We start from the raw sequence: 13261 nt of genomic DNA, 5'->3' as shown, positions 1-13261 counted from the left end.
TGTCATAACTGTAGAGCAATATGCCCATGCTTCACAGATCCATTATTTTTTTTTTTTCATTGTCATGTTGGAGTTGGAAGCAAATGAAATTAGATCAGTCATCCGTAGACCAACCATACCTTCCACTGTCCAAAAAAAGAAAAAAAAAAAGAAGAAAAGGAAACAAAAAACAAACAACCAAACAAACAGTGCATAACTGCTGCAAAATCTAATACCTTTTCAGAGCTGGTCACTATTTCTTGTTATATACCTCATATATAGAATCCTCTCATCTGATTGGTTAAAAGGGGAGTCATGAAAATAGCTGTGCCCCATTGTTGATCAAAATGACGTCATGATTTACTGTGCCCGGGGCACAGTTGATTGACTGTGCCCTGTAAATACGTTTGGAGAGAGACAGTCACAACCCCGTACACATAGATCACATGTACGCACCAATGATACGACCGCTGCGCTGTCGATCAGCATTGATTACGAATGCTACGGTATCTATATTTCGGAATCTATATTTTCGGTATATAAAACAAATAATGACAGCTTGATATTCGGGGCACAGTTAAAATTATGTAGGCCCTCGGTGATGTGAAAACCACATAGTTATGGTTTTCACATCACCTTGGGCCCATAATTTTAACTGTGCCCCTCATAGCAGTCATTATTTGTATACTATGTCTCAAGCACACATAGTTTGAGTCCTGTATTGGACAGAGTTACAAATATGTGTTTTATAGGCTGAAGGCAGACATAGCTGAATAACAAATTTTATGTTAATAGAACTACATTCATGTGCAACTTGTGAGAATACTGGGTCCTAATTTACCAGCATAATTTATCATAAAACTGTAATAGAGAATGAATAACAGAAAATTTTGCCAGAATAAATTGAGACAATGTGGTTGTATTTATATACTATAATACTTTTGCCATGTTTTATCTCAGTGTATTCCATTGTAATGATATTTCAATAATCGTGTTAGTCTGGAATCATATCATTTCTTCAATCCTTGTTGTCTGTATTCATAACTTCATGTTCATGTCTTTGCTTCATTTGCAGCTATGACCCACAGAGTAAAGGTTACATCGACCACCAGCACTTCCTGAAGATGATGGGCAAGGAATTCGCCCCAGGAGACGATGCTGGAGTCAGTAAACGCATCGTTGAAGAGTCTGCAGACACCATTGAGAGCCATCATCAAAACCAACTTGACAAGCAGTAAGTGGGACTAACACACGTATCCCTTACCGCCTGTCTTGACTTACCCTTCTTTCTGTTGTATCTCTTTTCTGATTTGGCTTTTGAAATTCTTGTCAACTTCAAGGAGTCCTTCTGTTCGTAGGCAACCAACTCCTCTCTATGGTAGCAGAATAGAAGAAATGTGTCAGAAATCATTCAGAACATTTAATTATCCTGAAATTGAGGCAAAAATCAACACTGCTCTAGTTTACCACCTTAGATTACAGACTCAACGCATACAACAACAACAACAGAAATATAATAAAAACCACTATGAAATAATTTGTTGCCAAATTGGGACAAGGTCTTCAGCCTCATTTAGTTCGCTACAGTTGATGTGGCAAGGTTTGAATGCAAAGAATCAGTAGTAGGCAGGTTGCGTGCTGTATCTTGAACTTCCTCCTAACTTTGTCTTTTTCTTCACATCCCCCTCCTACCCCCTAAGGATCAACATCACCATCAATCAGGCCTCCAAGGGAACCTTCATATCGGTGGAGAAGCTCCTGCAGGACCTCAAGGACCGGATGCGGGACAAGTACGGCACCTTCCAGGAGGCCTTTGCCATGCTGGACAAGAGCAAGTCTGGCCGCATCACGGTCACTGAGCTCCAGGACGTCCTCCTCAGCCACAACTACCTGGTGGATGATGCCACTCTGCAGGAATTCTTGCATCGGTGAGTTGTTCAGGCTCCTTCTTCATCAGAGGCACTCCTTCAGAGGCATTCCTTCTTTACCAGAGGCCTTGTGTTCTTAGCAGGAATTTTACCTGAAATATATATAGGAATGCAGTGAATCCAGAAATATCAGTAGAACACACATGTGAAGTTTATAAGCATTCTTTCACACCTGTGACATCACTAACTGTTGTTGCCTTTCTTATCCAGCAATGACAGCATATGGATTTAACCAAGCTTTTCAAGATACATAGTTTTGGAATGAAATGTCTGATTTTCCTCAAACAGCACTGATGTTTACAACTGATTTATTTCTGCATTGACTGAACCCCCATATATTTATTTTGGGGTAAATTACTCTTAAAAAGAGTCACATTCATTTCCAAACTTTACCCCCACCCCCGTGCTCCAAGATCATAGCATAGTTTAATTTATATGTCAAACTGCCTCTCTCTCATATAATTTTGAATTCCTGTTCTACCTCAATCCTCCTCTGTCTCTCATTCTATCCATTGAATCCTATCTTCCATTTCTAGTACCTTTATCTTTCTAAATAACCATAATTATGCCCTCCATCTTCTCTTTGCTCAAAATTTGGCCAGTTCATTCTATCCCAGTTTACTTTATGCATCATTTTGATTTTGCTACAAATATGAAGCTTTAGCTCTAATAAGTTCATTCTATCCCATTTCACCAAGCATTATCTTAATTATGCTACAAACGTGCATCTTTAGCCAGCATTATGATTAGATTAAACAGGGGCAAGTTTCTTATGAGCCATGCGATACATATTACATGCTTCCAAAGTATATAATTGGCCTGTGTGTACTGATTTACAGCTATCCAATACTTTTCCCAGATTTGCAATTTCCTTTAATTCAGTCAGTGAATCTGTCTTATGTCAGTTTGTTTTAGAGTTGTTGCTGTTGTAACTTTAATTCTTATAAAACAAATGGTGTAATCATTTACATCTCTTTCTGCTTCAAATACAATCACAGAATTGGACTGCCGACCAGCAAGAGTACCCTGAACTATAATGATTTCCTAAAAGCCTTTGATGAGGGTCGTGAGGAGCGCTACCAGAAGAAGAACGTCCCCGAAGTGAGACCAGAGACCTTTTCACAGCTCTCGTCGGACAAGGCTCTCCGGAAGCTGAGGAAGATTGTACAGCAGAGTGTACCAGTGCTGCAAGCTGTAAGTATTGTCGCATAATGGTGATTATGCACATCAATCTGTTTAAATTGTTACCAAAGAACCATGGTAATATGAGTATGTGTCACATGTGAGATACATTGTAAATATAGTTATCTTGTGCTTGCTAAGTATAAAGTTGAGATTATTGATTATCATAGAAAATGGAATTTAGGGTGTTGCAAATTCAACCATCTCAACTTTGACTTGCCTTCCTTTCAGAAAATGTGACAAGTGTAAAATTAATACATGTTAACTCAACATGGGTAAGACTGTGATTCTAAAAACTTTGAAGTTTGTACTCTCTTTTCAAGAACAGATGATTTTACATTTTACTGCATCACCAAATGCAACAACCAGTTGATGGTGTAGTAATAAAACATGCATGCATTTTTTAAAGACGCTCAATCGGGAGGGTACATGGACATATTTCAGCCGCGGGTGGTGCCACGTAAACTCGCTTCCGAAGTTACTACGAAGCGAAATGTGTGTGTGCGCAAGACATCCCTGCTGCAATGTATCGCACTATAGTATCTCGATTCCTCGCTTGAGCGCTGAGCTCAGCTGAGATGTGTACGTACTGTACATGTGAATTGCATGCATGGTATAGTGTAGCGATCGCAATATCGCCGGCCGTAGTTATAGTGCCTGAGCTGCCTTTACATATGTACATACGTGTACGCACCTTCTATAGTAGCCTCCTCTCATCATCGCATCGTCGATCGTCGTCACTCGTCAACTATACTCGTCAGATCAGATCAGACTAGAGTACAGCTACAGACCACAAACCTAAATTATATTCTTGGGGAATTTGCGTAATATGATTTGAAACTACCCTAGCCCGACCAGACGCTGTGTGAAGCACAGCATCTAACTTTATTTATAACAGCGACTGGGCTGTGTATAGAAATCTAACAACTAGTAACGTTACTACCTAGTTCAAACTACTCAAGTGAAATTAAAAAGTCAGTGTCTATATAAACGTTAGATCTAACCGTTACGAGTAAATTTATGACTTTTTTTATAGATCTAACGTTAGACCGAGGACGGTATTACAGTTTGTAGATTACTACGCTCTACCTCAGACAGAGTCGAGTCTAACCGTGTTAGACTAAAAAATTAGTCTTTGAGAATAGGCAGTACAACTAGAAATTTATAATTATATGGGAGTTAGAGAGGCGCTGTAACATTATAGGCCCTACATACACTTCAATCATTCATGTACTTACACATCATCTGGATCTGGATTCCTTTTTTGACTTGGCCTGGGGTTGCTTGATTGGCGTAAGCCGTGGCATTGGACGTGCAGGCAGCTGGGTCAACGTCTCAGGCTGAGTTACAATTCCACCGTGCATGCTGTAACACCAATTTGCACATTCTAAATTCCTGCAAAACTGTTCATGCAACTCCAGCAAGTGGAAAGCAAATTTTTCATCGGCACGCTGACGCTGAAGCTTCCCCTTCTGGCCTCTTACTTGTCCTAGTAAGCATGCTAAGAACACGGCTCTCTGCGTTCTCCACTCGTCGATAGCGTCATACAAGTAAATACGTTTGCAGTCTTTCAAGTTGGACGGCTCTTTGATCTCCATTGTGAAGATTCATTACTAAACCAAAGGCTAAGCGGAACTGAACTGAAGCAGTAGGCAACCCTACTTTTTATTGCAAACAGTACACGCACACCACACACATTGATATTGACATACCGATGACTTTATATCGACTTTGTATGTTACGATCCGGCCGAACATATCACAGCTGACATGGGATATGCAGCAGACAATATCGCACAATGATCAAAACAACAAAACAACCTGCCATATGCATTGCAACTTGCTATGTATATATATATGAAGCTTAGAGTTTTAATATTTCTTCATTAAACCATATTTATAAAACTAAATATCTAATAACGTACTAAATATATAAATAATCTATAATATTGTTATGGGATATTTCCAGAAATTTTAAAATATTATTGCTTAGATTGCTGAAATTGGCACCACAGTGCAAATAAACAGAGACTGTAGCCAGGTACATGTACGTACGTACACACACAGCTCTCTCAGTTGTGTCATGACCGGAGCCCGTAGGAGAGATTTTCATGCGCATGGCTGTTGTGCGGTTTTGTGCGTGCACCCATTCAGCCCCATTCGGTAGGTATTCGGGCATCCATGTTGAAATTAGGGTGAACGGCTCGCACGGCTCTTGTATTCTAGCTGGGTGTTCGCTGGTGCGTTGCGTAGCGTCGTGTTCGGCATTCGGTACGTACGGGGGGTACGGTAACGGGAGGAGCAGCGTGTCATGCTTTTCTACTGAGCTGCAAATCGCCTGCGACGATTGAGCGTCTTTAATGAAAAGCATACATACAGACTACACTTATAATTACAAGCATGGATTTACTGCTAGCATTTTGCTATCTAGCTGCTTGTAGAAAAGTTGAACGTATTCACCCATGCCATTGGATGACTAGGATAGAAGCTGTAATGTCTCGTTCTAAATTCTTTCTTGCCAGGCATTTGGAGCTTTTGATAAGGACAAGCGAGGGCGCCTCAGCCCCGGTGACTTCCGCCGTGTCTTGGACCACTTCTGTTTCAAGATGACTAATAAGCAGTTCAAGGGACTGATGGCCAAGCTGAGGGTGAACTCTGACCTCAGTGTCAGTTATCCAGCATTCCTGGAAGAATTTTCCGCCAATGAGCAAGAGGTAACTACAGAACATTATAGTATAGGAATATCCAATCTTATGACCATCAATTGTAAATATTTTGAGTGAAAAGAAGAACATTGAGTAGTACTGCTAATCAAAGAAATCTGAGTCTGACATAGTGTTTCATGAACCCTAAATAGCAGTGGCATATTTCTGCAGAATATTGTCCCCAAAATTAGCAAATGTTGCTGTTTTTATCACCCTGATGAATGTAGCATTAACATCATTGTCTTGGTGCAAAGGCCCACACCTGCCCATGCAGAAATGCCCAGACAAGAGACTAGTATAAGTGTGTGTTTGTTTTTAGTGTATGTCAAAATAATACAATCAAACAAAGTAAGATTTCTACAAAGTGACTATGGTCTGATTCATCTTATGCAGCTTGCGCAAAACTGGATCGAGTCGGTTCAGAAGAGCGAGAGCCAGTCTTCGCTTGGTGACCGCATGAGCTCCCCAACAATGGAGGACATCAAACAGGACCTGCGACAGGCCGTCAAGGCCCGCTTCTACAAGTTTGCCGAGCGCTTCTCTGACCTGGACTACGCAAACATCGGTGTCGTGGCCAAGGATGACTTCCGTGATGTTCTGAACGAGTTGGCCTTTAGGATGAGCAGTGAACATGTAAGTCTGCAGCTTGTTCTGGGGTACAAACCAATTTAATTTATTTTACACTGCCCAGTGTACAGAAAATGCAATGAAATATAAAGTATGAATCAAGTAGCATAGCCTGCCAACAACTGTCCTCAGAATTCATATGTAAAATGTGAAGTCAGCTTGTCTCCGGTTTCATGGTCAGAAAATATAGATGATCCGGGCCACGGAACATTTTTGGGAGGGAGGCTGCGAAGGTCACAAGTCAATTTTACCCCCTCCTTGCATGCATGGACAAGAAGAATCTAGGGTCAGAACCCTTGGGAAGTCATGAGTGTTGATATTTCTTTTTCTGTTTTTTTTTTTTTCTCCAATCTTTTTTAAAGACCAAATAAAGGGGGGGGGGGGTGCAGCCCCCTAGCTCTCCCACTTCCCTGGCCCCTGTGGCTTATGAATTTTCTTGTAATTGTAAATTTCAAAGGCATCTTCAAGCAGCCTACACATACTTGTTATTGACAGTGTTTAATGACTTTTCTCGGTATCTTAGTGCACTTTTCTGTAAACTAATCATTTCCTGTTCATATTTATCTAACCTACTTACAAAGTATGCCATTGTTATGAAGAAGACAGTGATTAGAGATTCGTAGACAAGGGTGTTCAATTTCATGTCGTGTTTCATTTCAGTTCAACAGCCTCTGGTCCAGCTTTGAGCTCAATTCCTACGGTAATCTGGACTACCGTGCCTTCCTGAAGGAATTTTCCGAGGACAACGGGGACTTATTTGACCTGGCTGACACTAGTCCCCCTGGGAAGGGCCCAAGAGCAGGATCGGTGATGAGGGGAGCAGCCACGCCCCAGATACCAATGACTCCGCTCAGCCGAATGGTGAGTGTGAGGATGAATGGTCCTTAACCCATATTGGTAGACATTAGTTAAGTAATTGATGTAAAGATCTTCAAAACATTGTACATGTATCTGTTGATAATACCACCATAAGATACAATACATCATAAGTCATATCATTCACGTCATATGTTAAAGTTGTTCTAGTTTCAACTCAAACTCTCACACCTAATCTTGACAAAATTGAGGAATAGAAGTATGTCTACCTGAGGTGTGTTAGTTCTGATGAATACCCTTTTATACACCCTCCAGTGTTGTCACTAAACTGAGCATGCTTCTTTCATTCGCTTCTCTGCCTATAGTCATACACGCCAGGCGGTCGAAGGTCAATGACCCCATTGGTCAATGCTGATAATCTTGAGCAGAGGCTAAAGAAACAGATCCAGAGGAACTGGCAAGAGATCCACCGGCTGTGCAAATTCCATGACATGGATGGCAACGGTCAAATTGAGGTTGACACTTTCAGAGGTAGGGGATTGCAGCAGTGTTGTTTGTTCTGTTATTTTTTGCTTGCATATGCTACCAAAAAAATATATATATAAACTTTTCCTCTTTGATTACAGAGTTGCTCATGCCTTAACTTAACTACATTAATGTTTTAGATTACAGTGCATTTTGGAATTTACATTAATATGGTATGGTGAGAAAAGGGATCAATTTTGATTCAGATTGATATCTCATTTCTTTAGATGGGAATGAAGCTGGCACACGGCATGAACTCAGCCTGTCTCTGATCTGCTTGTTTTCAGAGTGGGCCATGTACAAACTATTCCGTAGCGAAACGTTTCAAAGACACATTGTCAGCGTCTGGTAAACAAATGTGATTTCTAGGCTCAAGATTTGTTGGCTTTCAAAGACACATTGTCAGCGTCTGGTAAACAAACGTGATTTCTAGGTTCAAGATTTGTTGGCTTTCACATCGCAGAAACTGATAATGAAGAATTGAAAAATATGATGACCCTAGTAGGTCTCTGCAACATAACACAGCAAAACTATGTTTACTCATTACCTGACTTTAAGCTAATGTAAGGTCATTTCAATTATTTGTACTGCATATATTTATTTGTTAACAGTGAATTCTCTGAGACTTGTCTCGATTGAATATAGCTGATTTCTGGTCACTACACTATGTATGTCATCACATTAAGGCGTGATGCTCTCCATTTTTGCAGCCACCAAAACTTTAGCATTTTCCATAATTGAAATTGACTCTTTCCATTTTCCTCTTTCAGATATCATGGCCCAGTTCAGTGTAGCTCTGTCAATTGAAGACTTCCAGCAGCTCATGGCAAAGTTTGACCTGAAAGACACTGGAAAGTAAGTATGATGGCTGGACATTAATACAGCAAGACTGTCACTTATGTGTGGGAAATGCCTTCAAAGTAATATTTTGAGCAATTTGTTACAAGTACAGTGTACTCCCGTTATGACAAGCACGGCTATAACGAACACAGTTGTAACGAACACGGTTATAACAAAATTCTGGTTACAACAAAGTGAAAATACAGGCCGCCATATTATCCAATCTTTGTATTTTTATTGTTTATTTTTTCGGTTATAATGAAATTTCGATGTAACAAAATAAAACTGCCTGTCCAGAGGACTTCGTTATAACAGGAGTCCACTGTATAGGATTAAACTTCGCAAAGGTAGTGTCTTCAAATCTCTTATGTACAACTTGATATGTTGAAATCAGTAAATTTTCATTCAATGGTTCTGTACCTAAGAGGAATGCAACTGTCAAAGTGAACTTTGACTGAGAGAGAATTGAGAATAGGATGCTTGAGTGAAGCATACACATAACGTAGCCAGAACACTGCCAGTGACTATGATTGGTGATTGCTTTAAGGGAGACTTAAATCTTTTGTCTCTTTGATTATCTTTGCAGATTTTCATACCTTGACTTCCTTAAGCACTTTGTGCTGAATCTGAAGACCCTGAATGAGATCCCAGAGCAGAGGTCACTGCTATCCAGGGAGAAGATCCATCAGTCCAAGATTGTGGTATGCTGCTGCCCATCTCTTTCACTTGCTCCCTAGCCTGTTTCTACTTTTTGTTTGCTTACAAACTACTGCATACGCCAAATATTTAGCGAGGTTTTTATTTTTTCGAATTTTGCGAGGCGGGTGCTATTCGCAAAATTAAAGACACGCAAAAAAATTGACTCTGATCTCGATATGAATGTGACGTATTGATATGCACATTTCTCTGTTCAGTTCAGGACTCCACGATCGCGAATCTATATCATTGGGAAGTCCCGATTCGCGAAAATTTAGACTCGCTGCATGCATGGCGTATGCAGTAGTTTACTCTTCCTGGAGTAGTGTGTTGTAGGTGAGGCAAGTTATGCTGTTATGTTTTGTGGAGCTTGAGTATATTTCAGTGTCGATGGCTAGAGAATTTTGACAAGGAGCAAATGGCTATTAAAAGAGGACATATATGACACTTTTCTTATAGGCTGATAAGTATCTAACTCAGTCAGAAAGAGCACAGGTCTAGCAGTCCGGAGGTTTGGGGTTCAAATCCCGATAGCATCCAACTTTCTTTGCTCATTTTGCATTCATATTGTATACATTTCTGGTCAGTTTCTCTTTGTGTGCACTTCACTGATCCCTCACATTTATCCTCAAGTTGATTTCTATCCTTCAGGTTTATGTAAGTTTCTTACCATACAAGTATCGAAAATGAGGTTATTTCTGACACGAATACTGTACAAGGGTTTTCCATGGCTCAGTCAATAAGAGCACTGGTCTGGCAATCCGGAGGTCTTGGTTTCAAAACCAGATGGAATCCCATTTTCTTTGCTTAGTTTTCATTAATACAATGTATCTAATCGCACATCTGTACAAACAGATGGACTCTGATGCCTTCAGGAAGTAGATATTGTTAGATGTTACAATGCTAATAGATTTTACTCTTTTTTTTTTTCAAATATCAGATTCTGTCCAATGCACAAAACAGGTAGCTATAGGAGAAACTTAGTCAGAATGTGTATAGCGCCCTCTCTTGGTAAATAAGTTCAATGCTTACATACGAGGTTTCACGTGCTGACGTATTGTGTATTGTAAGGCATTATTTTTGTTCATACACATTTATATTCACTTTCACTGGTGCAAAGTTTATGCCATTTAAACGTAAGGGTTAGGGCAAGACCAAAGAGGCTAGAGTTTCATCTTTGTCAGACATATTTGCAAAACTCATCTTTTTTATTTCCTTTTGTAAAGGGAGTCTTCTTCAAGACAATGACCTTTGGGTATGCACTCATGGCTTATATAATTTGCTGTGTTGTCATGTTCCTCAGATCAAGCCAGGCAGCCGCATGACCGGTGAGATGTTGGAAGCCATGCTGCGTATCCGTGACAACATCGTCTCCAACTGGAAGAAGATGCGCCGCATCTTCCGCACCATCGACCCGACGGCGGAGGGAGTCATCTCCACCCTGCAGTTCCGTGATGTACTGCGGCAGTTCAGCATCAACCTCTCGGAGGAGGAGTTCTACCAGCTGATGAGCTACTATGACAAGGATCTCAACGGGAAGGTCTCCTACAACGATTTCATCAGGGCCTTCCTGCAGTGATAACTGCAGATTTACGTCTCCCGAGCAGGGCTACCATGCCTCATGGCAAACCGAGTCCCATCACCTTCATTTGCACAAGAAGGACATTACAGTGCTGATATTGGCTTAAGAGCTCATACTGACTTTGCATGTCAGGATAATTCCTTTCTGAACCCACCCTCTCTTAATTGGGTGCTGGTTTTAATGGCAGTTCACCATGGCATGAAACGTATTTTAATGTTTTTCCATAGTGCTGACCGTCTCGGGTAACAGTGCCCAGCTATTCAGAACAACACTTTGTTTTACAGTTTAGAGTGACAACAGCTAGTGGTTTAACACAGAAGGTTCATGCCTTCGTGAAACAAATATGCAATGACAATATTGTACATAACCAATAAATCTATCAATAACCCAAGTCTCTGTTTCTTGTTTGTTTAGCCAAATAATTTTGAGGAATTCCATTTCATGCAAATCAGTGCCATACAAACAAACATTCTAAATTCACAATAATAAAAGTGATACAAAGTATAGCATGTTAAATGTTTACACTGCCTGCTTATATATTTAAGTCTTTTTCTAAATGCCAGATTCCGTCCAGTGCACAAAGCCAGTTTCTCCAGGGGAAACTTTGCCAGAATGTGTATAGCGCCCCCTCTTGGTAAATAAGTTTAATGTTTACATACACAGTTTCACATGCTGATGTATTATGTATTCATTGTAAGGCATTATTTTTATTCATACATATTTATATTTGCTTTTACTTGTGCAAAGTTTATGCAGTTCAGAAATAAGGGTCAGGGCAAGACCAAAGAGGCTAGAGTTTCATCTTTGTCAGAGATATTTGCAAAACTCATCATTTTTATTTCCTTTTGTAAAGGGAGTCTTCCTTAGAAACAACGCTGTAAATACAAATTGTACTCATAATGTCAGGATGAGGTGAATTGCCCACAATTTTAAAGATCAGTAATGAGTATAATTTTGACAGGAAAATGTCACTATGTGCAATTAACTTGTGACTGTAACATCCAAAACAGGTAAAAACATAATACAAAGGAAAAATGATATACATGTAGCTAAGTGCTTTTCCTAAATAAACTAAGAAATTATCTAATGCCATGGTACTTCCAATACTAAATGCTGTGGAGCAAAACTTAATCAATTGATAACATTATTTTCTGAACATGTTTGTTGAAACAGCTTCCTTACTGAACTTTATGCAGTATCAGATTCAGTGCATCAGATTACTATCAATCATATACTTTTTGAAAGGTTCATTTATATTTTTGCAGGGCTCAACATTAGCAGTGGACCGATGGCTCGGGGCCACTAAAATTTGATATCAGGCCACCAGATAAAGATTTCAGTGTTGAGCCCTGTTTTATATATTCATTTCAGGGGCGGATCCAGGAATTCTGTAAAGAGGGGGCGCGTTTACAAAATTAAAGGGGGGGCGCACGCACCCCTCCACCCATTTTTTTCTTTTTATTTCTTTTGTTTCAACAAAATATAAAGGGGGGGGGGCGTGCGCCGGTTGCGGTCCTCCCTGGATCTGCCCCTGCATTTATTAAAGAGTCTATCTTTTATCAGTATTTTCTGAGTGCCTTCCTTCACCAGATCTTCGATCCTAATAAGCTTAATATCGAGCTAATTCAGGGGTACTTCTTCCTGTTTCACATCAGCCTTCTAGTCAGTATGTAGGGATTGCAGTAGGTAGATTAGAAATACTGTGATATTGTATTACTACATGGATCACGGTGATTCAATCAAATTAATGTTGAGGAGCCAAAATTGAACTTTATGTGACCAATGCTCTCATGTAGCTTGTAAAAAGGCCGACAAATTCTTCCTTTTTTCCTTACACTGAATTACTTTTGAATGCTTGATTTTGATTTCCAATTTAAAATCAGTTATGCAATGTTTGTAAAGACTGTAAATCTTACATATAAGCAATAAGATATCAGTGGCTAATATTGAAATGCCATTGATTCAATAGATGTTTTATATTTTGTATATTCTGAAGTAATGGCATGTATTCATCTCATAATGGTTTGCTGTGGCATTTAACATATTTAGGTGTGAGGCCTTTTGTTACACATCAAAAGTCAACATCATAATATTTGAATAGCTTCATTTATGGTACTGTCTGAACAGAACTTGACTGCTTTTTTTTTTTTTATTATTATTATTATTATTATGTGCACACATTGTTGTGTCCAAATGTTGTAAGCCTTACCCACGTTGTCAATTTCTTGTTTGGCTTAACATACTTATGTCATATTTGTGACACTTTTCCCATTCATTCATGATACATTATTATTCAATTCTCAACATCAGTTCTAGATTCTGAGAAAGCCTAGTGATAAGTCTTGGTAGTTGCCACTCCCATCCATCCTATGTTAGCTTAGG

The 13261-nt window shown here is 39.6% G+C and overlaps 1 protein-coding gene across 2 annotated transcripts in view; it reads left to right on the top strand.

Annotated features, from left to right (window-relative positions):
• The window catches only part of LOC140229167 (EF-hand calcium-binding domain-containing protein 6-like), a 28605-nt gene extending 15875 nt beyond the window's left edge, over positions 1 to 12730 (top strand). For both annotated transcript variants that reach the window (XM_072309434.1, XM_072309433.1), the window contains exons 18-27: positions 1055 to 1213; positions 1680 to 1907; positions 2906 to 3101; positions 5611 to 5802; positions 6187 to 6426; positions 7081 to 7281; positions 7602 to 7767; positions 8532 to 8616; positions 9188 to 9302; positions 10601 to 12730. In XM_072309434.1, the coding sequence (XP_072165535.1) occupies positions 1055 to 1213; positions 1680 to 1907; positions 2906 to 3101; positions 5611 to 5802; positions 6187 to 6426; positions 7081 to 7281; positions 7602 to 7767; positions 8532 to 8616; positions 9188 to 9302; positions 10601 to 10876 (1858 nt within the window). In that variant the 3' untranslated portion in view covers positions 10877 to 12730. The remainder of the gene's footprint in view (positions 1 to 1054; positions 1214 to 1679; positions 1908 to 2905; positions 3102 to 5610; positions 5803 to 6186; positions 6427 to 7080; positions 7282 to 7601; positions 7768 to 8531; positions 8617 to 9187; positions 9303 to 10600) is intronic.
• The last annotated feature ends 531 nt before the right edge of the window (positions 12731 to 13261 follow it).

The sequence above is a fragment of the Diadema setosum genome, chromosome 5 (genome assembly GCF_964275005.1).
Source record: "Diadema setosum chromosome 5, eeDiaSeto1, whole genome shotgun sequence".
NCBI lineage: Eukaryota > Metazoa > Echinodermata > Echinoidea > Diadematoida > Diadematidae > Diadema > Diadema setosum.
This window is presented reverse-complemented; position numbering and strand designations above follow the sequence as displayed.